At 42.1% G+C, this 25,372-nt stretch overlaps 1 protein-coding gene across 2 annotated transcripts in view; it reads left to right on the top strand.

Moving 5' to 3' along the window:
* Positions 1-25,372, top strand: part of LOC101855974 (dystrobrevin beta) — a gene marked incomplete at its 5' end in the record, with an annotated part of 83,144 nt that overhangs the window by 41,874 nt on the left and 15,898 nt on the right. For both annotated transcript variants that reach the window (XM_013087235.2, XM_035972035.1), the window contains 1 exon segment: positions 13,094-13,283. In XM_013087235.2, coding sequence (XP_012942689.1) covers positions 13,094-13,283 — 190 coding nt within the window.

The raw sequence follows: 25,372 nt of genomic DNA, 5'->3' as shown, positions 1-25,372 counted from the left end.
GGGTCAAGCATGCTTTGTCTTACAGGTAAGATCTGCTACAATGATTGATTGCTTCGAACTGTTGAATATAACAAAACGAGATAACGGTTAGATCTAAATCCAGAAAGCAGACGAGAGAGACGGGAACAGTAAATAACGAACATTATACTACTCTGAGGTATCGAACAAGCGTCCCCACCGCTCCTTATTCCATAGCCCCTGTTTATTATTTTCCCGCTTGCCATGACCGACGATCATGTGAAACATGATATCTTGAATCTACATATCTGAATGAAACTTCTTCTTTTTTGTAAATGACAAATTACCCTCAGTATTAGTATTAAGGTTGGGTACCTTAATTTTCTGGGCATTTTTTAAACTTTTGCGCCTTGGTTTGTTCCTAAATGGGGAAAGTTGTCACAGTAATTTACTTTAAAAAAGGGACTCTCGTGGCCTAGAGGTTAAAGTGTTCGCCTCCCATTCAAAGGTCCCGAGTTCGAATCCGGGTAGCGACGGTAAAATTTTCTTCTCTAAAATTGTCTCCTTTCACCTCCTTTCCTGCTCTCTAGCAATATTCTGTCGTCTGCTTTCGTCTCCCCTTTCTGCCCCACCCCCTCTCCTCCTTTGCCCCCTCCTCTGGGCTCTGACTGTTTCTGCATCCTTTCCACTTCTTTTCCTTGGCTCCTTCTTACTGCAGTCTTTCAACCACATCCCTGATCTTCTGGTAGGAAACATCTACATCTAGCCTTCTCGGACAAGGGCGAAAAATCTCGGAGGTCCCGTGTGCAAGTTGCGCACATTAAAGATCCGTTGGTGGTCCAAAATCGATAAGAGTAAGCTTCGGCCGCCACCCGGGAAAAAATTCAAAGTTTCCTACCAACTGAAAATTTTAGGTGTGTCACGCACGCTCATATGACCTTATACAGTTGCGAGCGCTGTGAAACACTTATGGAAAGAAAAAGAAATTACTTAAATCACTAAAATTTCATGATCTCTTGTTTTTTTTTTATTTACTTGAGGTGAAATAAAACAGATTTGTTCCTACTAGCACATTTATGAATTTTGGACCACTTGTCCTCCCCCCCCTCCACCCCCCCCCCCCCCCCCCCCGCCACCCCTTTTATTCCTACCCCCCTTTCATTCCTACCCCTCTTTAATTCGATACCTTAGAGTAAGAGACAGACATTTGAACTTTCAGTGCTGCATTTGAACTGGCAATCTTGATATTTGATCGGGAAAAAGGTGTCGATCTAAAAAGCAGACCTCGAATATATTGAAGACGAAAGATGCAAACAGTTAACAACGAAAGTTGCTTTGAGACAGGGTAGTTTCCCCTGCCTTTCAACATCATAGCTTCGTAGTTTTTCTATTTTTGAATTTGAACTTTCCTATGCTGCATTTGAAATGACAATGACAAATTTGATTTCCCTAGTGTTTTCATTTGAACTCACTAGTGATGACATTTGAGCTGGTATTTGCCTACGTTTTTCATTGTGTTGAATTTGAACTTTCTATGTTGAATTGATTTGACAATTTTTATATTTGAACTTTCATTGCTGCATTTGAACTCTCTATTTTGATATTTGATCGGGAAAAGGTATTAAATGTTTTGTTATTTTTGCAAAAAGTATTTCAATGATTTCTGATTGCACAGGCTTAAAAGGTCATAGGAAATACAGGATGATCAACAACAAAATATTCACAACTTTTTTCTGAATATATCTCAAATGAGAATTGTGATAGAATGTTGTAATTTATAACCTACCTTATTTTTATTAAAAAGGAATTAGTTTAACATGAAATTCATAAAGAAGAAACATATTTTTGAAAATGGAAATGGCTTAAAGGAAAAGCATCCATAAACTCAAAATCCACTCATTTTTAAAAAATCCTGTAAGGAAAGTCATGAAATTGAAATGATTGGTTTGAATTTTAACATTTATTTTTTCCAGCTCTGTAACTTTTAGATAAATGTGTCTTGCAGAGATAAGAAATCTAACATTTTTAATTTGGAATTCCTAGAATCAGTTCTCTACATGTCCTTCTTTGAACTCAAAACATTTTTAATGTGTCGTTCGTAATATTCAATAGTGGCCAAACACAAGGACCCACCAAACCGTAAGTGCTCAAAACCACACACACTGTACACCTTTCAATATGGAATGGTTTCTAGAGACATTGAGGGTGTGTGTGGTGGGGGGGGAGGGGATGTTCTAATCGACAGCATTTGTTGAGTTTACATCCGAAAAGGTGAAAATGGACTTTGCCATTGAACCAAATGTCAGTGAGGAAATATTCAAGCTTTTCAAGAGATTTAAGGAGCCATGAACACATTGCCATTCTCTGATCCATGTTAGTCTTGTGAACAGGAATATGGATCTGTCGTAGGTGAAGATCTGCCTTGAGAATGCAGATGGTTGAGGTGTAGGAAAGTTCTAGCTGAAAACATCCTCTGCACAGACATGTAATGGGACTCAGCTACTGAATTCTGCACCCTGATATCGTTTTAAGGGGTGTGAATTTTGCATGTTCAACTAAAAACGTTCATTTTGTGTAGGAATTTTTAGTTTTGATTCTCTGTCAATCCTTACTGATGGAAATCTTTACCCGTTGCATCAAATAAAACCTCCAGAGCACGTAGCATTCTTTCCATACCTTGTTGGACACTTACGAAATGTCAGTTGATTTCGAGGTAATTTTAAAACAAAAGGCTCTCTGCTCTTTGCTAAATTTAATCGTCATTCAATGATCTCAGCAGGCAAAGGAAACTTCTAAAAAGCAATATGTGCAAACTTCTGGTAGCTTGTTGATTAGACTGCTGTAGTTTGCAATATGGTGCGATAATTGTGACTTTCAGTGGTAGGTCTAATTTGAACTGGTTCGTCATGCTACAAAATGAAGATAAGGCTGAAAATATTTTTTATGTGCTTTATAGAGACAAACTATTGTGTGAAAGAACTTCCTGCGAAGGGTTAAGAAAGGGCTGCCTCGGAGTGAATGGATGAACCCAATACAACGCTCATCACTTAGAGCCATCACGTGGATATTCTGTCCTGGGCACCCTGGAGTGAAGGGCAATGAGAAGGCTGATAGGCTGGCAGGCAGTGCCTTGGTTGATGGTGAGGTGAAATTTGACAAAGGAGAAGTGTTGAAGACCCTGGAGGAAAAGTTGCGGGATGAAGAAGACAGGGAGACAGCAGAACATTACGCAATTATTAGGATGCGGGAAATGGGGATAGAGAGGGGAGAAGGAAGAAAGGAACGATTATCTGGAAAGGAAAGACGTCGCCATAATCAGACAGTCACCAGAACAATCAGTATGGATACCTCAGTATGGATACCTTGCGCGGGCTTTGGTGCTGGGGGGGACTGAGCACTTATGGACCTGTCCGGTGTGCAATGACGTTTTTGCCCAGGACAGGTAATACAGGTAATTCTGTGAAATTATGTATCAGCCAAATTCCTTTTGACTTCCAAGTATTGTGCTCAAATTTGAAATGCAATGTGGAGGAAAATATATTTTAAAAGTTGTAAAGATTTTTGGGGGATCGCCCTGTACTTATTTCTCAAAATGATTGTTGGAGTTTAATGGATGTTGGTAAAAATGACCATTTGTATCTTTCTTTGTTACATATTGATGTTTTAATTTGAGGAAACAAAGGATGTTGGTGATCTGAAAAGACGGAATTAATTTTTCTAGTGCAGGCAATGTAATAATAATAGATAGCATTTGTATAGCTCAAATTCACACTGAACAGCAAGCTTTGTACGCTTTTCAAATATTATTACCCCAGTAGGCCTACCACAGCTGACCTGATAGCATTCTGAAAAACGAGGGCTGTCCCACGGAAAACCGGAAAAGGTCCATAGAAGCAACAATCTGTGTCCTATTACAATAAAAATGTAACACATCATACCTCAACATGTGCTTTATTTCTCAATGTAATCACCATCCCGCTGGATGCATTTTTCCCATCGCTGGATCTGGGAGAAGATACCCTCCCTGAAGAATTTTTCATCAAGGGATTTCAACCAATCTTTCACGGCTTCCACGAGGTCTGCGTTGTCGGTGAATCGCTGTCCAGAAATATGGCGTTTCATTGGTCCAAAAAGGTAATAATCTGACGGGGCGAAGTCAGGACTGTGAGGGGGGTGTGGCAGAACTTCCCTGCCGAACCTTAGATCCAGTCTTTTGTAGCGTTTGCGGTGTGTGGCGTTGCGTTTTCATGCTGCAAAATGACCCCGCTGGACAACCGGCCGGGTCTTTTTCGGCGCACAACCTCTCTTAACTTACCAAGAGTCTGGCAGTATCTGTTAGCATAAACAGTTTGTCCTGGTTCCAGAATGTCAAGAAGCAGAACACCCTTAGCATCCCAGAAAACCCTGGCTATGAGTTTCTTCACCGATGGCTGTACTTTAAACTTTTTCGGGGGAGGTGAAGACGTGTGCTTCCAAACCATTCAATCCCTCTTCGTCTCAGGGGTCATGTGGTTTATCCAAGTCACAACATCTGTAATAATGCTTGTCAGGAATGCTTCTTCGTATTGTTGGAGGTCTCCAGATGCGTTCATGACTCCCGTGACAGCTTGGCGACAACGATTCAACAAAGTCTGAGACATTTCGACATGTTGCGTCTTGTGGTCAGCTGTCAGCTCTTTTGGGACCCATCGAGCGGAGACTTTTCGATAGTGCAACTCATCAAACACTATCATATGGACAGTCGACTTTGAAATGTTTAGCGACTCAGAAATTTCGCGAATTTTTAGGTGCCTGTCTGTTTGAATGAGTTCGCTAACGTGACTCTTGTTGTCCTCAGTCTTGGCAGAAAAACAAGGTCCTGGGTGAACTTTGTCATCGACATCCGTTTGCCCGGCTTTGAACTTACTATACCACTCATATACCTGTGACTTTGCCATTACTTTCTCCCCATAAACTGACTTTATTTCAGTGTGTATTTCTATAGGTTTGAGACCCTTTGCGGTCAGAAACCGAATGACAGACCTCACTTCTACCCGTGACCACTTTTACAAGAGGGTAGCCATCTTTGGAGAACTGCTGTATTCGTTTGGTTTGTGCGATGCTCATGGTGCTCGCTCAATCGGGAAATTCCTTTTACAAGTATGCGTTTACAGAACGTGAAGATATTGAATAGTTTTCGAATAACAGCCAAATTCTGGTTTTCCGTGGGACAGCCCTCGTGGTCTAAACTTCCTTGGAAACATACAATGCAAGCTGATGCAAAACACTTACTGACAATATATTTTGCTGTCTATGGTCGGGTACCCATTCTCATGTGGGTTAAGTAAGGAAAATTGGTGTAAAGTGCCTTTCCCAAATACACAACATCAGGCCTGAGGCTTGAATCCCCCGTACTCGCAGCGTCATGATCACAAGCCGGTAGCCTAACTATAAGACTACTGAGAATGTTGAAATTCGTATTTATTCAATTCAGTTTTACTTTGTATTGTGATGACTCCACTCGCCCGGGGACGGTGAGTCGTCCAACAGGTCAACCCACATTTCATGGTAGGTTATTATTTTCGATAATAAGCAATCTGGTTTAAAACAATCCGTGAGATAAAAGTATACTAAACAGGTTATGTCCGACTAAAATCAACGTAAGTGCACACATATTAAGAAAAGACTAAACGTGCAGATGCAAACACAAAAATACAACCCCTATACAAGCAAAATTTGTATCTCTATATGTTCCCTTCTATCTACTCATCTTGGCCCAGTAGTTTAAGTACTAATACTGACAAAGTCCCCACCATAGTAGTATTAGACTTCGTGCAAACTTTCGGAACCTTGGGTGACACTGTAAAGTGTCTCCAATAGGGAGCGGGACAGAGGGTGCCCACCTCATGATTGGAAAGAGCTGAGGAATGTAGGACTAACATGATCTAAACAATTAACTACTAACCAGTTTTTGTAACCATCCCCAGTTAAGGGTATGGCAACACTTAGATGTGTAACTTACCAATGAACGCTGTAAGAGTGAAGAAACATATTGCTAGCCCTGTGATTCAACCGCCTAAGTGACAAAATTTTCGAAAATCACTTTTTGATCCCCTTACATACAGCCTTTGGTACACCTTTTGCTAAAATCCCGAGTTTGAAAAATTACTGCAAAGTTTTTCAATCCCTCAATAAATCAATCGCCTATATCACACAACTCCCAAATTCCACGGGATTCAACCGCCTAAGTGCCAGTTTTGCAGCCCGGTGGCGAATGGACGGTTGAATCACACAGATTCAGCGGCTTGTTGAGGTGTCCACCTATCGCGTAGGCGGCGCGACCCACACAACTGTGGCCTTTGTCAAAACAGACTGGAGGGTAACATCAAAACAAAGTGCAGCCTTTGCAAGCTTTTCGACTCAGGTCGAACCCTATCGATAGCCAGATGATTAAATTAAATTTGTCAAGGCAGTTAGCGTAATCTATCTCTAGGTTCGGTAGTCTAAGTGTAGTTGAGAAAAGGCAAGATGGCATCAAAGAAACGTTAATACTGACTTGACCAAGTCGATAAAATTGTGGCAAAAGCTACAGACGAATGCATTTTTTAAGAATTCTATGATTGACAGCTAAGGAGCGCTTATTTCACATTCGGTACAACTATTGGAAAATATTTTTATCGCAACTTTTCGCGTTTCTTAATTTTGCTTAAATGTGCGCCCCTTGCTGTGTCTGTCATGTAGTTTTACCATTCTTGAATCATTGATTAGTTAATCAGTGCCGGAAAGATAATACTTAATTATTTGTCACTTTTTAAAAAAATAGCAACTCATAAGGATTTCGCCCTGAAAATTATCTCTTCAACAAACCTTCCAACTTCAACTCTCAAGTCTTCATTTCAATTTGAGAACAAATCTCTAAACTTCTACCTACATGCAAAACAATGAGTTTGTATATGACTGCCCTCTCCCAGTGGTTATTCATGACGGTTTCAAAGACAGTTTACTTGATTGTCAAATTACCAGAGATCAGAATAAGAGGACAAGCAATTTTTTTTAAGCAATTCTTCGACAGACCTGACGAAATTGCTTTCCCTTTGATACAAACAGAATTAAGGCAAAATCTGTTTTCACTATCAAAGCGTCAGAGGCCTTTAGAGAGTACCAAAAAAACGGAAAGAGTCATACTTTGTCTCAGACGACTTTAAAGAGATAATCAAAAAGAGCAACCTGTTGTATGTCGGAAGGATCAAAGTGAAGTATGCAGGGTAGGAAAAAGAATGTAACAAGAAGCTTGCACAAAACCCAGTGGATGGGACCAAATTATGTCGAGTGAGCATGGACTTGGAAGCAAATTTGTTAGTATGGCATTGAACGCATCTGTTGCACTATGTATCATAACAGGACCAAATTAGCTGTCTAAATTTTAATTTGGTAACCAAAAATGTGAAGTGTCACGTTTGGCACAAAGGAGAAGGGCCATTGATTGCCAATGAATTTTCTTCTTGTGTCAGTATCTTCCTGGAGGAGCCTACTGACAATAAATATTACACGTTCATTATATACGACAGTGATGGCTAGGGCTGTACCCCGGTAGCAAACACGCTCGTGCTCGTAAGCCCCTAATTCAAGTCACAAGCCTCAAATCACTAGGTCAGATCATCAAATCAAATCACCAGCATGATACGTTGAGTCTAGCCTAAGCTTCAAGTACCCACACCAACTTGCAATCCGCGAAGCCACTCGTGTCTGACCCCCTCTTCCTCCCCCCCCCCCCCCCCCCCCTGGTTTGAACCGGGGAAACCACTAAAGTCTAGAAGAAAAAAGAAAACCCCCCCCCCCCCTGCTTGCAATCTGCGAAACCACTAACGTCAGAAAGAGAGAGAGAGACCCCGCGCACAGTGTCACTGCGCCACAAACTAGTCTGTTCGATTAATCGAAGGCATACGAGCAGCGGACGGCAGGCAAGACTCAAATCGCAGCAGAGCAAAGCACTTGGCCCCAAGACCTGCTTTGCGTCTCGTATTGCTTTGTGCTAAGGGCTTGCTCTCGTGCCAATAAATCTGCTTTGAGTCCAACTACCGCCCTGGCAGTACAACACCGCTCGTCAGGCAAACACCGCTCGTCTGCACCGAGCCGCAAGATCTACCGGTAATCCACCCCGCTCGCGGCGTGAACTCTGAACTCTGGACATGGAGGAAGCGAGAGGCTGCGCTGGTTCTGGTGCAATGCTGTAATAGCCTAGTGCAGACCGTTTACGACCTCGGTGCTTTAACAGTGAAAATGTGACATCTTCGTAGGCTCACATTTTGTTATGAGCTGTTTTCACTGGTATTAAAAATGGAGATGCGACAAGAAAGCACTGGGGTCGCGGTATTTAGGACGCAGAATAAAGGTGTGAACACTTACAAACAATTTTTAACTGACAAAATAAATCAGTATTGTTAGCATCCCGTGGCTTGTAATTTAATCACTCGCCTAAACTACACTTCCACTCCCACCCCGACATTTAGAACAAGTTGAAGTTGAAGAGAATGCATTGGAGAGAGGGGATGACAATCGTGATTTTGATTCTGAACAATGTAAAAAACTTTTGATTTGACTGCTTCCCTATCAGAAGACCATTGTTAAGGTAAATTATATCACATTGTTAATTACATTGTAGGCCTATAACTTTTTTAAAAACATCTTGCTGCACTGTAACTGATATTATGTATGTATTGTGCATGTTCTATCATACAAATATTAATTATGATGTCGAATTACGTCCAGAAAATCAATAAAGCAAAACATAATCCTTCCCCCCACCCAAAAAATATTTTTTTTAATCAACAAAAAACTGAACCAAAAGACAAAAAAAAAAACAACAAGACAAATAAAACCCTGTCACACCAGGAGGCGTAAGGGGAGGGGCGGGTTCTACGGAAAGCGAGAGGGTGGCGATCACCTCTCGCTTTCCCAGCCTTACCACCCCCTCCACTCCCCAAATAGCGCCATCGCTGAAAGTGTGAGGGTTTTTTAAGGCTTGTCAGCGTGCGGCACGCGGGCAGAAGTATCGCGCGCTCAGTAAACAAGAGTTTGTGACGTCACGGCATAAACCAGTAAGCCCGTCCGTAGCCCACGAGTAGCAACTCCGGTAGCGGGCAAAGCTCAAGCCTGCTCGCAAGCCTCTGGCACGAGCCGTCCGTTGCTCGCAAGCCTTCGATTAATCGAGCAGACTCCAGCCCTAGTCATGGCAGTACAGATCAGACCACAATGATATCTTGTCAAACGTGTACCAGATTTTTAAAAACTTTTACACAAATACCTTCAAAAGGAACAAACGCAAGTGGAAGTGGACAGCACACTCAGTGTAATCGTATGGTCTTCATGCTCATGGATAATCTTGAACGTTTTTAAGAAAGCAAGACAATATCTCCCCCACCCCACCCACCCCACCCCCCTTGATGTTCGATTTCTGGACCATTCAGAAAAACAAACTCCACGCAACCCCGTTGTCGGAAACCTTCGTTTCCTTTGATACACACTGAATAAAAACATCAAGTACAAATTGAACGTTAAGATGAATGATATTTTTTTACGTTCTCCATGAGGCCGAAAACAGTCCTGCCCCTGAAGACTAGTGGTGGGCCAAGAATCGATTCCAGAACCGATTCCTGCGATTATTGCTTCTGAGAAAAAGAACCGATCCCTTTTTCGTAAACTAACGATTCTCAATTACTCTATTTTTATTTTATTTTTTCTTCAAAGAATGTGTATTTTTTAAGAAAAAAAATGTTTGTGGTTTGCTATGTTCTGAAATCGAGGTTATCCTGAATCTTGAAGACTTAAGACAGAGTAGTCGGGATGCAAAGTCATTGTCAAAGATTATATCGATCTAGTATACAGTGTCAAAACTTATTCGTTGCTTTCGCCTTTTTCTCATTCATCTGTTGTTGTTTTTAAATTATAATAATATTCCCTTTTCTTTCAATTTAAAATCTAAAACTGTAACGTCTGCCCACGAGGCTCTATATTATAGACTGTCATTTCTCGGTGTAGGTCAGTGTTGGTCTCTGACTTCATACTGTAGAGATTGGGTGGGGTAGTGCCTGGGGTAGCGCCCTCCCACTCCAAGTAATCAAAGGGATCGGACAAATCGTTACTCGCCGGACGTAATTGCTGGGGTCGGAGTAATTGCTACTCGCCGGAAGTAGTCATAGGTATCGCGACTCCGCGGAAATAATTGCTGGGGTCGGAGTAATTGCTACTCGCCGGAAGTAGTCATAGGTATCGCGACTCGGCGGAAATAATTGCTGGTGTCGGACTAGCTGGGAGTAATTGCAAGGGTCGGACTAATTGCTACTCGCCGGAGGTCATTGCAGGGGTCGGGCTAACTGCTAGTCGCTGCATATACAAACATGATACTGGGTACGGGTCGAAACCACTGGAAGAAATCATAGAGCCACTGGAAGAAATCACATCACTGGCTATAAAGAAAGTAATTGGGTTCGGCGCCGATTCCTACGATTCCTAGCCTTTAATATTCGGGAATCTACGGTTACCAAAAAAAAACAGGAATCGCCCACCTCTACTGAAGACCCAATCAAATAACTGAAATAATTACTCTTAACTTTATAATTACTCCTTAAACATTATGATTTGCTTTTGCCGATTACTCAAATGCCCTAGCGACCATTGGCGCTCTTCGAATGGCGTTGATTAATGAGATTCAAACGCCTAGGCGCGTCATACTGTCACTTAGGCGGTTGAATCACTTAGACTTTGGTAGGTCTAAACCGCCTATGTCCAGTAACTTGTGTAAGAAAGCTTTTTTTTTTCCAAAAGGTTTGTTACAGACCATCGTCCTACATCTTATATCATATCCTATATATGTGAATTTCAGATTCATAGGTATGAGCATAAAGAAATCAAACAGTTTTTTGTTTCTCCTGAAAATTTTGTCTCTTGGCACTTGGGCAGTTGAATCACGCGGCTAGAGATTTTTTTTTTAAATTTATTTATTTATTTATATGTCAAACGTTCTCCTGTGTGTTTACTCTAAGACTAACAGCTAATTACAAAATTCAAAATGCTGCACAGTTTATTGTTATTACTAAACACAAAAGCACCAGATGATAGAATCAATTTGGCAAGGTAAAAAAAAAACAACCCAAAAATTCAGTTTTACTTCATTTTGATGACGTGTGTTTCCTGCTCTTGCTGTCATACAGAAGTACATTTTAGATGGCACTGTATAATTATTGTGCATTTAAAAGCGAAATTTTATCTGAGTCTAGTCAGTGCAAAATCTCAAATCCTATGGCATGAAGGTCATTTTTTAACTTAAAAATAGTGTTATCAAGTACTTTACTTACATTTGGTAGAATGGTGCTCGGTACTAAGGTCACACAACTACTTATGGACACCAAAATCTACAAATTAATTATTTTTACTTTTTTACCTTCATTTTCTCAAAGTATTCCGTGGCGCCGATAGCCTTGTGTCCTTGGGAAAGGCAATTTATACCAATTTCCCATTTGGCCTGGTCTTTTCGGAGATGGATGTTAAACTCATGATTTTTTGTGTGTTGATATGGTCATTAAACCTATACTATTTCACACCATGTTTTCAAAGTATTCCATTCAAGGTGAAACATTAACAATTACGTAAATTAGAGTGAAATCAGGCTATCGGAAGGATAATTTCCCAAGTTAGAAATTCAAAAACTGTGCTATCTATGAAAGAATTGCATATATTTTGTAATCAGAACACTAATCTTAACAAAATGACACTATCTTTCATGCAATTGTTAAAATTAATTATTTTATTACTTTTAGATGACTTGCATATATTTTATTATACATATACTATGAAAAAGAGTATTTAGAAGAAATATGTATGGGGTTTTTTTTAATGGTGCAATTCAAGTTTTTTATGAGTGAGTGAACCTCTCAAAAACAAAGGAAATAATTTTTGATTTTAGAAGAGAAAAACCAACAATCGTACCACTCGTAATTATACAAGAAGCAATTGAAATCACAGATTCATACAAATATCTTGCTCAAATATCAGACAACAAATTTACATGGCAAAATCACGTAAACAATGTCGTTAAAAAAGTAAATCAGAGGCTGTACTTTCTCAGTAAAACTTAGGTCTTTCAATTTGAATCCATCCATACTTCAGATATTTTACACCACCACAATAGAAACGTTGATAAATTTTGGTAGTTCTTGCTATGGTAGCAAGTTGGGTTTATAAAAATAAACAAGTTGATCAGAAAGGCATCAAGAACAATTGGTAGAGACCTGAGTAACTTTGAATATCTGCATAAAAACAAACGTTTTAAAAAAGGCGGAAATAATGCTAAGTAACCTTAGCCACCCACAGACATCGGAATTTCAATTATCGACTCGCAGTAAACGCTATATTTCCAAAAGAGCAAGAGCAGACAGATATAGACATTCATTCGTACCAACTGCAGTGAGATTACTGAACACACAGTGCTACAAATGAAACAGAGAGAGAGAGAGAGAGAGAGAGAGAGAGAGAGAGAGAGAGAGAGAGAGAGAGAGAGAGAGAGAGAGAGAGGTTTACGGAGCGGGTGTTTCAGCACATGAAACATGTATTTACTAATGGCCTGTCTTGTGGGTATGCGTGAGTGCACCTAAGCTTTGTAACATCTACTGCCATTTTAAACGACCAAGAAAAATTTCTCTCCGCGAGATGAATAAAGATTGTCATTGTCATTATCATTCTATTTGCAAATGATGAAAATAGTCAATAAAGTAAAAAAGACTTTTTTTTTTCAAATGTAAGAAAAGGCTAGCGTTTTTTTATTTGAAATTGCATACTGCACTTGAAATTGTTTTTGAATTTTTAGCCCCTTAAGTCATGAATGAACATCACAACATTGTTTTAAGCATTATATTGGCTCAGCACAATGATATTGACTATCTCTTGAAAATAGAACTTTGAAAATTTGACTTATAATTTTAAAGTCTGACCCCAAATTGGATCCCAAGAACCAGTGTGTGGCCTTATCTCTTAAAACCCTGAGTTGTTTCTTTTTGCTTACTTCCCTAGAATTCTGAATTCCCTCATTCCACTTTTCTCTCATGTAAGCCAATCCTCACAATGAACTGTTTTGTTTTAAAAAACACCCACATTTTTCCAGAGCTCAAGTTTGATGATGAAATGATGTCACGATCTGGAGGCACAGATGATCAGGACATGAACTCCTGGGGTCGAGATGACCTTCACTGGAGGATGCGTCAAGAGGCCGAATTTCTTGCTCAGTTGCGAGCACGTCGTCAACGCAGCAGTGCTAATTCTAGTCAGACAACAAGTGACAATGAGCAGGATGGGTATGTTTGAAAAGATTAAAGAGTGATAGGATAGGAACAACCAATGCGGTTGTTCATTTTGTTTGAATTTAATAAACAATGGTATGGCTTTAGCTGTAAGTACTTTTTTTTTCTCTTGACAATAGAATAATGAACAATTCCTGATGGCAGTGGACGGGGGTCTCTAATGTAGTGTTTTGGTGTTTCAATGTCATACGCAGATGACTGAGTTGATTTCTTGTGCAGGGAGAAATTTATATTGAGTATTGTGGACTTTATGCTGAGACATTGTATCCCTCTCAGCACAGGTTGGTCCTGGCAAGCAGAGTTGAAGCCTACCCTTTAAGTTGTCAAAATTGTGTCAATGGGGGGCATGAAAATGCCTCCATTCGAATTTTTTTTAAACCCCTGAGGTGCGACCCATGTGGATACTGGGTACCTGGTGATTGAGGTGGGATCAGTCTGTGTGGACTGTCCCTCACCAGCACACCTCTTTGGTTCGTGTTTTCTTCTTAGACTTAGACAGGAGGGTGACAGGGCCCATGCCACTCCGTCGGTTGGGAGCTGAAAACCCCTTCAATCTATCCTTGGGTCAGTCTTGATGGGTGGGTCTAGTGCATTCTCCTAAAGAGTAAACTCCGGGGTAGCCCTGACACAACTCTGGATAACCAAGCAATGTGTCCCCTCCTTGGCCTTGGTGGGTGTGGAGCTCCGGAGTTGATCTAAACACTCCAATTTATATATATATATGGAAAACCAACCTTTTATCGATCCTTCTCCTGCCCCCAACATTATGAAAAATTCTCGGCTCGAAGAAGTGGGTATGGCCGCTGAGTCGAGCAAACCAGCACAACCAGGAAAAAGTACCTTTACGGCTGCTTCTGGCCATCCCTTTTCCCTGGGAGCTTCCGGAGCAGCCACTATTGATCATCAGCATCACCGATGTGCAGAAGAAAACAACAGATCTAAACGTCTCCAAGACCGGAGATGCACTAAGACAGGTGTAAAGGTGTAGATGGTCAATATCAAACCGGATAGAGAACAGATACCTTAATATGAACTCAAGACACACAACACCACGGTGCTATTTTGATCAGCCGCCGCCACATGCCAAGTGCAATGACTCTCTTAAGAGGGGAGGGGGCTACACACCCAAAGTCAAAATTCGGCTCAAAATTATGGAATTTGAGTTGTGGGCATGTTTAGCTTCTTCAGCCTTTCCTACAACTATTTTATCACATAAGAAGCCCCAAAACCGTATTTTTCCCCTTACCGGGCATGTTTGTCACCGCCATTTCCTCATAAAGTCAGTATTTTATTTTTCTTTACCGGCCGTTTTCTCAAAACGCGACTTTTCTCTATACTTTTTTTAATAACTCCACCATTTTTCATCAAATCTTCATGAAATTTTCACAGAATGAAGAGAAGATGTAATACTAAAAGTTTGTATGTTGAATTTTTGATATATGGAATAGATTTTTGTTGGTGGTGTCTGGAGTGTGGATTTTTACGGATTTTGTGAAAACTTGAATGCTACCTCAGGAAAAAATTCATTAAAAATTTTCTAATTCGTTTAGGAAAAAAACAACAGACAAATTTTTAGATCTAATGTTTGTGAACACGCATGCAAAAAAACATTTAATTTCCAAGAGCGATAAGTGCGGTATTCATTACGTGAGACATGTCAACAAAATCCAACATGGCCGCCGTATCCATGGAAACAAAACTTTTTCTAAAATTTGATTGCGGATTTAAAGACTCCTTACTATGCTTGTTATATGTGTGAAATTTGGTAACATTCGGTTACCAAGCGAGATAGAATTCAGGTGTAGCCCCCCCCCCCCCCCCCCCCCCCCCCGACTTTTGACTGTTCATGATACAGAATCATCATAATGCTACCTAAACTCATAAATGTTTGTTGCATTATTTATGTTACACAGCCAAGTGAGCAGTGTATGCCATCTGAGATAAGGACGAGATTGAACTGAAAATGGCCAACTCAGCCAAATAATAAACTTTCCTCTCTTCTACTATTGGTATATTTTGACTTCAGTTATTCAATCAACTGATATATTGCTATTTTGTGATTAACATCTTTCACAATCCATTGTGATACAAATAAATGTTCACTGGGATATATAGGCTTAAGCTAGCATAGCAACACTTCAAATTGCTAAACTTAAACATAATTAATAGTCCACAAGAGGATTTCTACATTTAATTAATAATCCAAAAAGGGAATCATCAGCTTGTGATAGTCCAAGATTTAAAAATCATAGTTTCAAAACAAGATCCAAGGACAGTTTGCTTGTCTCAGCATAAACTTAATAATGTCCTTATCACTATAATATATTATATGTGACCAGGCTACACGGTTACTTAAAAACAGACGATATAGCCTAACTATTTACACTGTTGCTCATCTGAACAGGCCATAAACACAAACTACAGAGCAATCTGCTGCTCTCTATCAAATGCTAACCCAACAAATCACAGTCATCGCAATGATTGTTGGTTCGTAACCGAAAAGGATAACCTAACTACACTGTTGCTTTTTGGTGACAGGCCATACACAAATATGCTCCAGAATATTTGAATCATTCAACTATTGACGTCGACATTATCCTAATCATTCTGGAACCGGGCTGGAATGATAACTTTCCTGCCGCTTCTGGTATACAGGCGGGAAGGTTGACCAGGGGAAGATGGTGGTTGGATTGGCCTTGAAGGATGACAGTTAGCTGTGGGTGATGATGATTGATTTGGCTTTGGAGAATGACAGCTAGCAGTAGATTGTTCTGTAGTAGAGGACAGTGGTGTTGCCGGATCCGTGTTGACTGGTATGGACTGTTCGTTGTCTGTTGAAGACAGCCGTAGGTGATGCCGATTACGTCTTAGCTCTCCTCCGTCAGGTGTTCTGACACCTTAGGAGCATTGTGTGCATGGTTCCGCCACTTCTGCTTGCTGTCTCCACCCCTTCTCCCCGTCCAACTTGACCAAGTCCGGGTCAGCAGGACACAGGGCAGACAATGGCTGGACACCATGGTGACGGTCGTAGTTGCCCTTGTGTCGTGCCTTGAATGCATGCTCGCGTTGATCTTGCAGGACAGCTTTGGCGATTGTGTGAGGTTTCAGCAAACGTGGTAGTATCGGCAGCTTGGAGCAAAGACACCTGACGAATGCTAGCTCGGCGGGACTAAGCGTTGAGCGATACCAGAGTAATGCTTTGAAGACATCGTCCTGCTTCATGATGTCCTTGGCGTTGTAGACAGCTTTCTCTGCGCCACCCCGTTGGCTTGAGGGTAGCGAGGGCTGGTAGTCACGTGGATGAAATTCTAGTCAACAGCGAATGACTGAAATTCTGAGGAAGTGTCCCATTGTCTGAAACTTCTGTCTCTGGCACCCCATCCTGAGAAAATATTTTTTTCATTTTGTTGATTACAGTCATAGGAGTGAACCTTGTTTAATGTGCAATATCAACGTATGTGACAGTAGTAGTCGAATGAAATCAAGAAATGCGCATTCTTGAATTCACAGATCTCGACCGCTTTTCTCTGAAAAGGGCGCTCAGGAAGCGATGATGGTAAGAGTGGCTCTTTTCGCTGAGTAGGCTGTTTTTCCAGACAGAAACGACATTTGGCAACTTTATCTTTAATGTCCTGACTAATGTAAGGCCACCACACAGATTGGTTAGCCCTCTCGCTACACTTATTGGTGCCCATTTGACCCTCATGAATCTTGTCTAAGACTTCTTTCTGCATAGACTCAGGGATCACCAGCCTGTCTCCCTTGATAAGTATCCGATCGTGGACACTTTGTTCACTACGAAAGGGAAAAAAGAAACTTTCCTGCTAGCTTAACATCTTCTTTGTAAGCTGGCCACCGGGTCATGGTGTATTCCAGTGTTGCTTGCGGACATACGTCTTCGCAGACATACGTCTCTGCTCTGATTATATCCAGATAGGAGTCTGACGCAGGCCATGATGAAGTGACAGCATTCAATCGTTCAGTGACATGCTCGTGTAGCTGGCTGGCTGTTTCATAGTGCCGCAGCTGATCTACATAGCGTAGTGGATTTCTGGACAACATGTCTGCATGTTCTTTCCCTGAGTGTATTGGGCTTGTATGTTAAAGCGTGCCAATCGCATCAACATACGCTGGCAATGGAGTGGGGCGTCCTGTAAATCATTGTGTTTATCAGGGGCACAAGTGGCTTGTGATCTGTCTCAAGGATAAATGTTGTCAGTCCAATGAAGTAACGATCAAATCGCTCGCCAGCCCAGACAGCTGCTAGGCATTCCTTCTCTATTTGCGCATAGCGACGTCTGCATGTGGACAGTGTTCTGGAGCAGTATGCCACTGGTCGCACTGAGTCGTCGTCTTGTTGCTGTAGGAGTACACCTCTGAGCTCCTAGCTATTGGCATCTGAGCTCACTGTGTGTGATTTTAATGGGTAAAAAAAGACCAAGGTTGGCGCTTGCTTACTTACTTACTTACTTACTTACTTACTTACTTACTTACTTACTTACTTACTTACTTACTTACTTACTTACTTACTTACTTACTTACTTACTTACTTACTTACTTACTTGCTTGCTTGCTTGCTTGCTTGCTTGCTTGCTTGCTTGCTTGCTTGCTTGCTTGTTTGCTTGCTTGCTTACTTACTTACTTACCCATCTGGCGTTTAGGGCAGCAACAATGGATCTCCAGCTCTGTCTGTTTTGGGCCGTCTTGGTCAGCGTTCCCCAGGAATGATTCCAGGACTTCATTTCATACTCGACGGTGCGTCTCCAGGTCACTTTGGGTCTGCCTCTTTTGCGACGTCCTTCGGGTGTTCAGTGGAGGGCAGTCTTCACAATAGTGTATAGGTTGGCGCTGATGTGATCAATTCGTTGATCTTGGCGACAGCTTCCATTTGTGACGGTCCCCAGGTCCATGCGTCTGCTTTTCTAGAAGTTGAGTTAGAGGCTGCATAGTCGTTGACAGATGGGGAAAGTGACACCCCAAGAAGCTGACCATGCCCATGAACCTCGGAACTCATGAACATCAGGTGGATCAGGCATACAATAGCCTCTATCTTTGAAGGAGAGATGCTCACTCCTTCGTCGCTGATTTTATACCCTAAGAATTCAATATCTTTCTTGAAGAATTCACATTTTGAGTGTTTAAGCTTCAGACCAGCGTCTCTAAGTCTGGCCATGGCCTGTTTCAGGTTGATTTTAGGTTTCGGTATTGTCTCTGCTGAAAACTAAGATGTCATAAGAAAGACCTGCTTGGTTGGAGTGATCATTCAAGAGTCCTTCAACTGTTCGCTAAAAAATCTCGGGTGCTGACGAGATCTATTGTGGCAGACATCGGTAGAAGAAACGACCGAAAGGAGTGATAAACGTAGTGAGCTTTGCAGATTCGTCGTCCAGAGGAATCTGAAAGAATCCAGATGCTGCATGCAGCTTGCTGAAAACAGTCGCTCTCTAAAGCCTATGGAGAATATCTTTCAACATAGGCAAGACATACCCCTCTCTTTTCACTGCATTGTTTAATTGTTTAAAATCTCTTCGTATTTTAACATCTCCGGTCTTCTTCAAAACAGGTACTATTGGCGCACACCAATCAGTTAGTCCTGTATTTCTTCTTTCATCCGTGCATCTTGTAAACGCTGTAATTCTGCCTTGACTTTCTGCATCAAGGGAATTGGAACACGGCTGGCTGTATGAACAGAGTATGGCTGACTGTACTCTGTCAGAGTAATGTGCTCTGGCCTGCACTTGACTGGTTTCTTATTAAATTCAGCAAACCATGGATCATTAATTCTATCCTTGACTCCAGAAATGACTATGTCTAAACGCTGGATAAGACCAAGACAAAACGCTACATCCATACTGAGCAGATTTTCAGTGTCTGATTATCTATAAAACACCTTGGTTAACTCCTTATGCTAAGCTGTGGCTTAAAACACTCCTTCATTCTTGATAACTCCCCCTGGGCTTCTTAAAACGACGCGAGATGTGGGGAGCTGAGGTTTAGGTGAAAGTTGACAAACCGTGTTCTGGAAATGACTGAAACCCGTGTCTACTTTGAAGACCGTCTTTCGACCACAAAATGTCATAGAGACGCATCAAGGTAGCTCTGGGTATGAACACTTTCCATTAATCGAACCCAGACTGAAGACTTCTTCTTCATTAACTTCTGCGTTGACTGTTTGTGACCTACAGACAGACACGAAATGTCACTGTTTCTTTCAGTTATAACAGCAGGACCTTTGGCAGGACACGTTTTATCCTTACGACCACAATTTCCATACTTGTTAGTTTCAAACGTGTAAAATTTATCTCCTCTGCTAGATCCTCTGTTACTTCTCTGGCCTGTACCGTGCGAGTGAAACTGAGAATGATGGGAAGAATAATGCTCTCGAAAGTTTTACTCTAGATCTGAGTGCACAGCATCTACTGCTGTATGCAACTGAGTATTGAGTTGTATTTTGAATAGTTCATAATGTCGAGCTGCATCTACGGATGTAACCAAAGTTAGATTTTGTTGCAGTTTCTGAGACACTTCTTTGTTTATCAACCCTGTCACCAGGTGATCTCTTACAGACTCTTCTTCCCTATCACCGAAATCATATGTACTCGCAAGTTCGTGCAAAGAACGAAGAAACTTCCACTCACTCACCTGCCACCTGAAGGCAGCTGTAGAATTTCGATTTTTCATGAATGATATTCCGCTTAGGAAAAAAATGAGTGTCAAACTTTGCCAACACAATATCTAAGCTGTTACGTGGATCAGGTTGATCAACAGCAACAACAGGAAACTGATAAGAGGCGAATATCCTGTCAGCTTCTTTACCCATTGCGTAAATAAGACAACGAACTTGCACATCACCGTCGTAGTTGCCCTTGTGTCCCGCTTTGGATGCATGGTCTCAGACCTGGGCAATACAGCCCCGGGTCCGAATGACATCCACAACCAGATCATTAGACACTTACCCACAAAAACACTTGCACTCCTACTCAACATATACAACGACATGTGGCGGTCGCTCTCCTTCCGGAGTCTTGGCGTCTCGCCCCTATCATTCCATTACCCAAACCAAACAAAGACAACACACACCCATCCAATTACAGACCAATAGCACTGACGAGCTGTCTGTGCAAACTTGTAGAAAAATGGTTCACAGGCAACTCATGTGGTTCCTGGAGACGGCGGGCTCGCTGAGCGGTCGCCAGTGCGGATTCAGAAAAATCCGATCCATTCTAGATCCGCTGGTCCGCCTGGAGACCTTTATACGCGACAAGGAGGCCACATGATCACCATCTTTTTTTAACCGAGAAAAAGCCTTCGACACAACCTGGAAGTACGGCATTCTCAGAGACCTGCACGCTCTCGGCATACGCGGTCACCTCCCTGCCTTCATTGGCATTTTCCTGAAGAACCGTTCCTTCCAGGTTCGTGTCGGATCCTCTCTTTCAGACCCCACCAACAGGAGGAAGGTGTCCCCCAGGGAAGCATCCTTTCTCCTCTCCTATTCGAAATCAAAATAGATTCCATCGTTAAGACCATCCAAAATAGCATAGACAGCTCGTTATACGTTGACGACTTCTTGATATGGTGCCGTTCGAAAAACCCTCAACTAAGATCTATGGCAGCTGCACAAACTTGAAAAGTGGGCAAATAATAATGGCTTCAAGTTTTCCTCGTCAAAGACGGTTGCAGTACACTTCTTCCGATCAGGCCAACGTGTGTTGGAACCGGATTTGACGCTGTACGGGGAAAGGATTCCCGCCCAGGTCCAGGCTCGGTTCCTCGGCATTATATTTGACAAGAAACTCGCATTCGTTCCACACATGAAAGACCTCCGTGTGAGGTGCCAGAAAGCGTTAAACGCTTTGAAAATTCTATCGCATCTGGAGTGAGGCTGGGACTCAAAACACCTTCTCCACCTATACATTTTCCTTGTCCAATCCAGGCTTGACTACGGCTGTCAGGTCTATGGATCGGCAAAACCCCACGTCCTGAAGATGCTAGGCCCAGTAGGCCTACAAACTAAGGACTCCGCCTCGCCCTGGGGGCTTTCCGCACTTCTCCAAAGAAGAGTCTCCAGGCCGAGGCAAACATACCATCACTCACATTCAGACGCACACAACTCTCACTACAATACGCAATTAAACAAAGCTGAACTCCAGAGAACCCAGCACACGACTGTATTTTCAGAACAAGCCCAGGCACCATAAACAAAATCCAAAACAACGAAAAGCTCATCAAACCCTTCGGCCTCGGAGTCCTTGAGGACCTCAAAAACGTACACTTTTCTAAACAAGACATCCAACTATTTCTTTTCCCCGAACTCCCTCTGTGGCACCTCACCAAGGCAAAAATAGACTTACAGCTGACAACACACTCCAGAGCAAGCGCAAACACCAAAACATTTAAAGCAGAATACAAAAAAACTTTTATCGAAAAATGCTGAGCTAATCTTCACAGATAGCTCTAAATCGGACTCCGATGTGGGCACTGCTGCCCTATCCTCAAACAGTACACACTAGAGGAGACTCCATCCCGAAGCCTCCCATTTTCTTTGCAGAGGCCACTGCCATTGACATGGCACTGGACTCTGTACAAAATTCTCCTAACAAATCTTTCCTTGTCCTATCTGACTCTCTGTCTTGCATCACCTCACTTACAAACTACGCACTCTTACACCCAAAAATAGTAAGGTTACAACAAAAAATACTTGCTTTGGCTGAAACCGGGGAAAATATCATGTTCGCATGGCTACCTAGCCATGTGGGCATCCAAGGAAACGAGCAAGTGGACATCCTGGCGAAGGAATCCTTGTCCCTTCTGTTGGGATCAACGACGAACACTCTCCCACAGACTGACTTTAAAAATAAAGTAAAAAACTGCACCTCCAGTCTGTGCGAGACTCCTTAGAAAAAACAAGAAAATAATAGATTACACAACTTCAAGCCCAAACTGGGTCCGCGAAAACCTTCGAGCCTCTCCAGAAGAGACAAAGTCATTTTTTACTCGATTATGCATCGGACACATGTGTCTGACTTACAAATACCTCCTTCAGGGAGAAGAGAAGCCGTTTTGTGTCGAATGCAACACAGATTTTACCATTAGACACATTTTAACAGAAGGTCTGGACTTTGGAGAGACCCGAAGAAAATATTTTAGATGCAAAAAAACGTAAAACCAAGCTGCGCTACAAACTACTGTTAAAATAACCTACTTGTTTCACATATGCACTCACATGAACTTTTGCAGTTGCAAACGTCACAAAAAGTTTTATTCAACTAAATAGCTCTACAGGCCTGCCCTGTGAACTTTGAAACTACATGTTAAGCTACATGTTACTTGTAATCAAATGTGTTCCACGGTTAGGAAAAGGAACACAACATAGATCTGCAATAGATCTAACACCCACTGACCAATTTTTATTTTACAATTGATTATTCCCCTGCCCTCACAGTATGACCCATCATAAAAATTAAAATATGTACTCATCTCTATTGGGGTTTTTCTGCTTTCTTGTCTGTTTGTTTTAGGAGTTTGCCAATGGTTGGACCACTGTAATAGATGAGTTTGTGTATCCGAATGACTACCTCAAAAGAACTTTTAGACCCTTCGTTATAAATGCTTGGACGTTTGGATTTGTTATAAACCTGCTATATATATATGACTGTTATAAATGGGGCCCACTGTATTAATATAAAACTATTGCACCATTTTTCCTACATCAATGTCTAGTAGTAATGCTGTACTCTCCGCCTAAGATCCCCCCGCGTACGGTCCCAGTTAGCTTAAGATGACGCTGTTTTTAAAAAGTCATTCCTAAGATTCTACTCTGAAGGCTTACATTCGGCTAAGATCCCACAGTGACGGCAGACGTCCTCCTCCCACTGTTTACCAGGATCTGGAATGAGAGCAAGTTCCCAAAGGATTGGAAAGAAGGACACCTCGTGAAGCTTCCAAAAAAGGGGGATCTCAGCAACTGCAGCAACTACAGAGGGATCACTCTTCTCTCAATACCAGGTAAGGTCTTCAACAGAATCATTCTGGAGAGAACCAAGACAGCAACGGATCCAAGACTACAGGAGGAACAGGCTGGTTTCCGGAAAAATCGCTCAACCATCGACCAGATTGCCACGCTGAGGATTATTGTGGAACAGTCCCTGGAGTGGAACTCCCAGCTGATCGTTAACTTCCTTGACTATGAGAAGGCCTTTGACAGTATAGACCGAGCAACACTATGGAAGATAATGAGACACTATGGAATCCCATCAAGAGCGTGTACGAAGGGACAAGTTGCAGGGTTGTACATGACAGCTTTGACTGGTGTGAGACAGGGATGTTTACTATCACCGTTCCTCTTGGCAGTCGACTGGCTGATGAAGGAAACCACCAGAGGACACAGAAATGGTATACAGTGGACACCATAGACACAGTTAGACGATCTGGATTTTGCAGACGACTTGGCGTTTCTGTCGCACACCCAGGAACATATGCAAGCAAAGACTTTAGTATTAAACAGCCTATCGGAGTCTGTTGGCTTGAGGATCCACCCCGGAAAGTCAAAGGTCCTAAGGACAGATGCACTAAGAAAGGAGCAGGTCACAATAGAAGGAAAGGCACTAGAAGACGATGAATCCTTCTGCTATCTTGGGAGTATAATTGACAGAGAGGGGGGAACAGGTGCTGAAATAAAGTCCCGCATTGGAAAAGTGCAGGCTGCTTTCATATCTTTGGATAGGATTTGGAAGACCAGAGATATCTCACTTCGAACAAATCTGAGGATTTCCAATTCAAATGTGAAGTCAGTCCTGTTGTATGGATGTGAGAAACTGAACGCATCCCAGACTTGCATAAAGAGGATCCAGGATTTCTTGAACAGGTGTCTAAGAAAGTTACTGAGGATCAGATGGACAGACAGGGTCACCAATGTGGAAGTGTTAAGTTAAGGAAAACAAGACAGATCCCAGTCAGAGTTGAGGTAGGAAGAAGGCGGTGGCGATGGATTGGGCATACTCTCGGGAAGTCAGGCAGCTGCATAACAAAGAAAGTTTGGATTGGAACCCACAGGGTAAGAGATCAAGGGGAAGACCGCGTGGAACCGGGAGAAGAATCACAGAAATAGATTTACAGAAAAATGGGAAGACATGGAATAAAATCAACAGGCTAGCCCAGGATAGAGAAAGGTGGAAGGTGTTTGTCCATGGCCTATACGCTGGTGCAGGGTGCGAAAGGCAATGATGATGAAGGTCCCACATTTCAGATCATAATTTACGGAACAAAAACCCGGCAGCTTATCAATCAAGGGTGAAAAGTTGCGGTCATTGAACTACCCATTCCGTCACTGATCAACCACAATGTGAACATATGTGCATTGTAAGTCTCAATAAAACGGTACAATGTTTGCCCAGAGAGGATCGCACCGATGTGTGAACTCGCTAATGCATTTATTTTCCCCTAAACATCACATGCACATCTAAACTCTGCACCTAAACTTACACCACAGGCTGGGTGGGTAGGGCCAACAAGTTACCTCCAGGTAGGATCACATCGAACTGTGAACTCTTCTCTGATCATTGCTGCAGTTGTTTCTACTCCCGAATTTGCGTGACAGACTGAATTTTAATTGGGGTGGTCACAATGTACTTGTGCGTAACGACAACGGCGGGGGAACTCGATCAGAGATGGAAATCTATAAATTTTGGACAGGTAAAATGGAGGGGCATCTGGATCAGCATAGATCTTGAGACTTGCGATAGGATAATAAGTGAGAATGGCATACCTCATGCCACTGTGATTGGTCATCGAAGCTGACCACGCTTTGCTTTGTGTCATAAACCCACCTAGGGGTCACACCAGTTCATTATAGAGTGGAGGGAGACCACTCTATTGGTTGTGATCTGGAACATGGGTGACCATACATTCTTCACTTGGTACATCTGCTAAGATCCCGGTCGCGTAAGATTTCCCGCAGCTTCTTAATGCCGAGCGCTGGTATTTCTACTGTGCTTTTGTCATATTTCATTCGGATACCACACTCAAAGGCAATAACCAGTGTTGTTGTGTAGCAATTAGATGCTTTGCTGTTGCATACAGGG

The sequence above is a fragment of the Aplysia californica genome, unplaced genomic scaffold (genome assembly GCF_000002075.1).
Source record: "Aplysia californica isolate F4 #8 unplaced genomic scaffold, AplCal3.0 scaffold00562, whole genome shotgun sequence".
Lineage (NCBI taxonomy): Eukaryota > Metazoa > Mollusca > Gastropoda > Aplysiida > Aplysiidae > Aplysia > Aplysia californica.
This window is presented reverse-complemented; position numbering and strand designations above follow the sequence as displayed.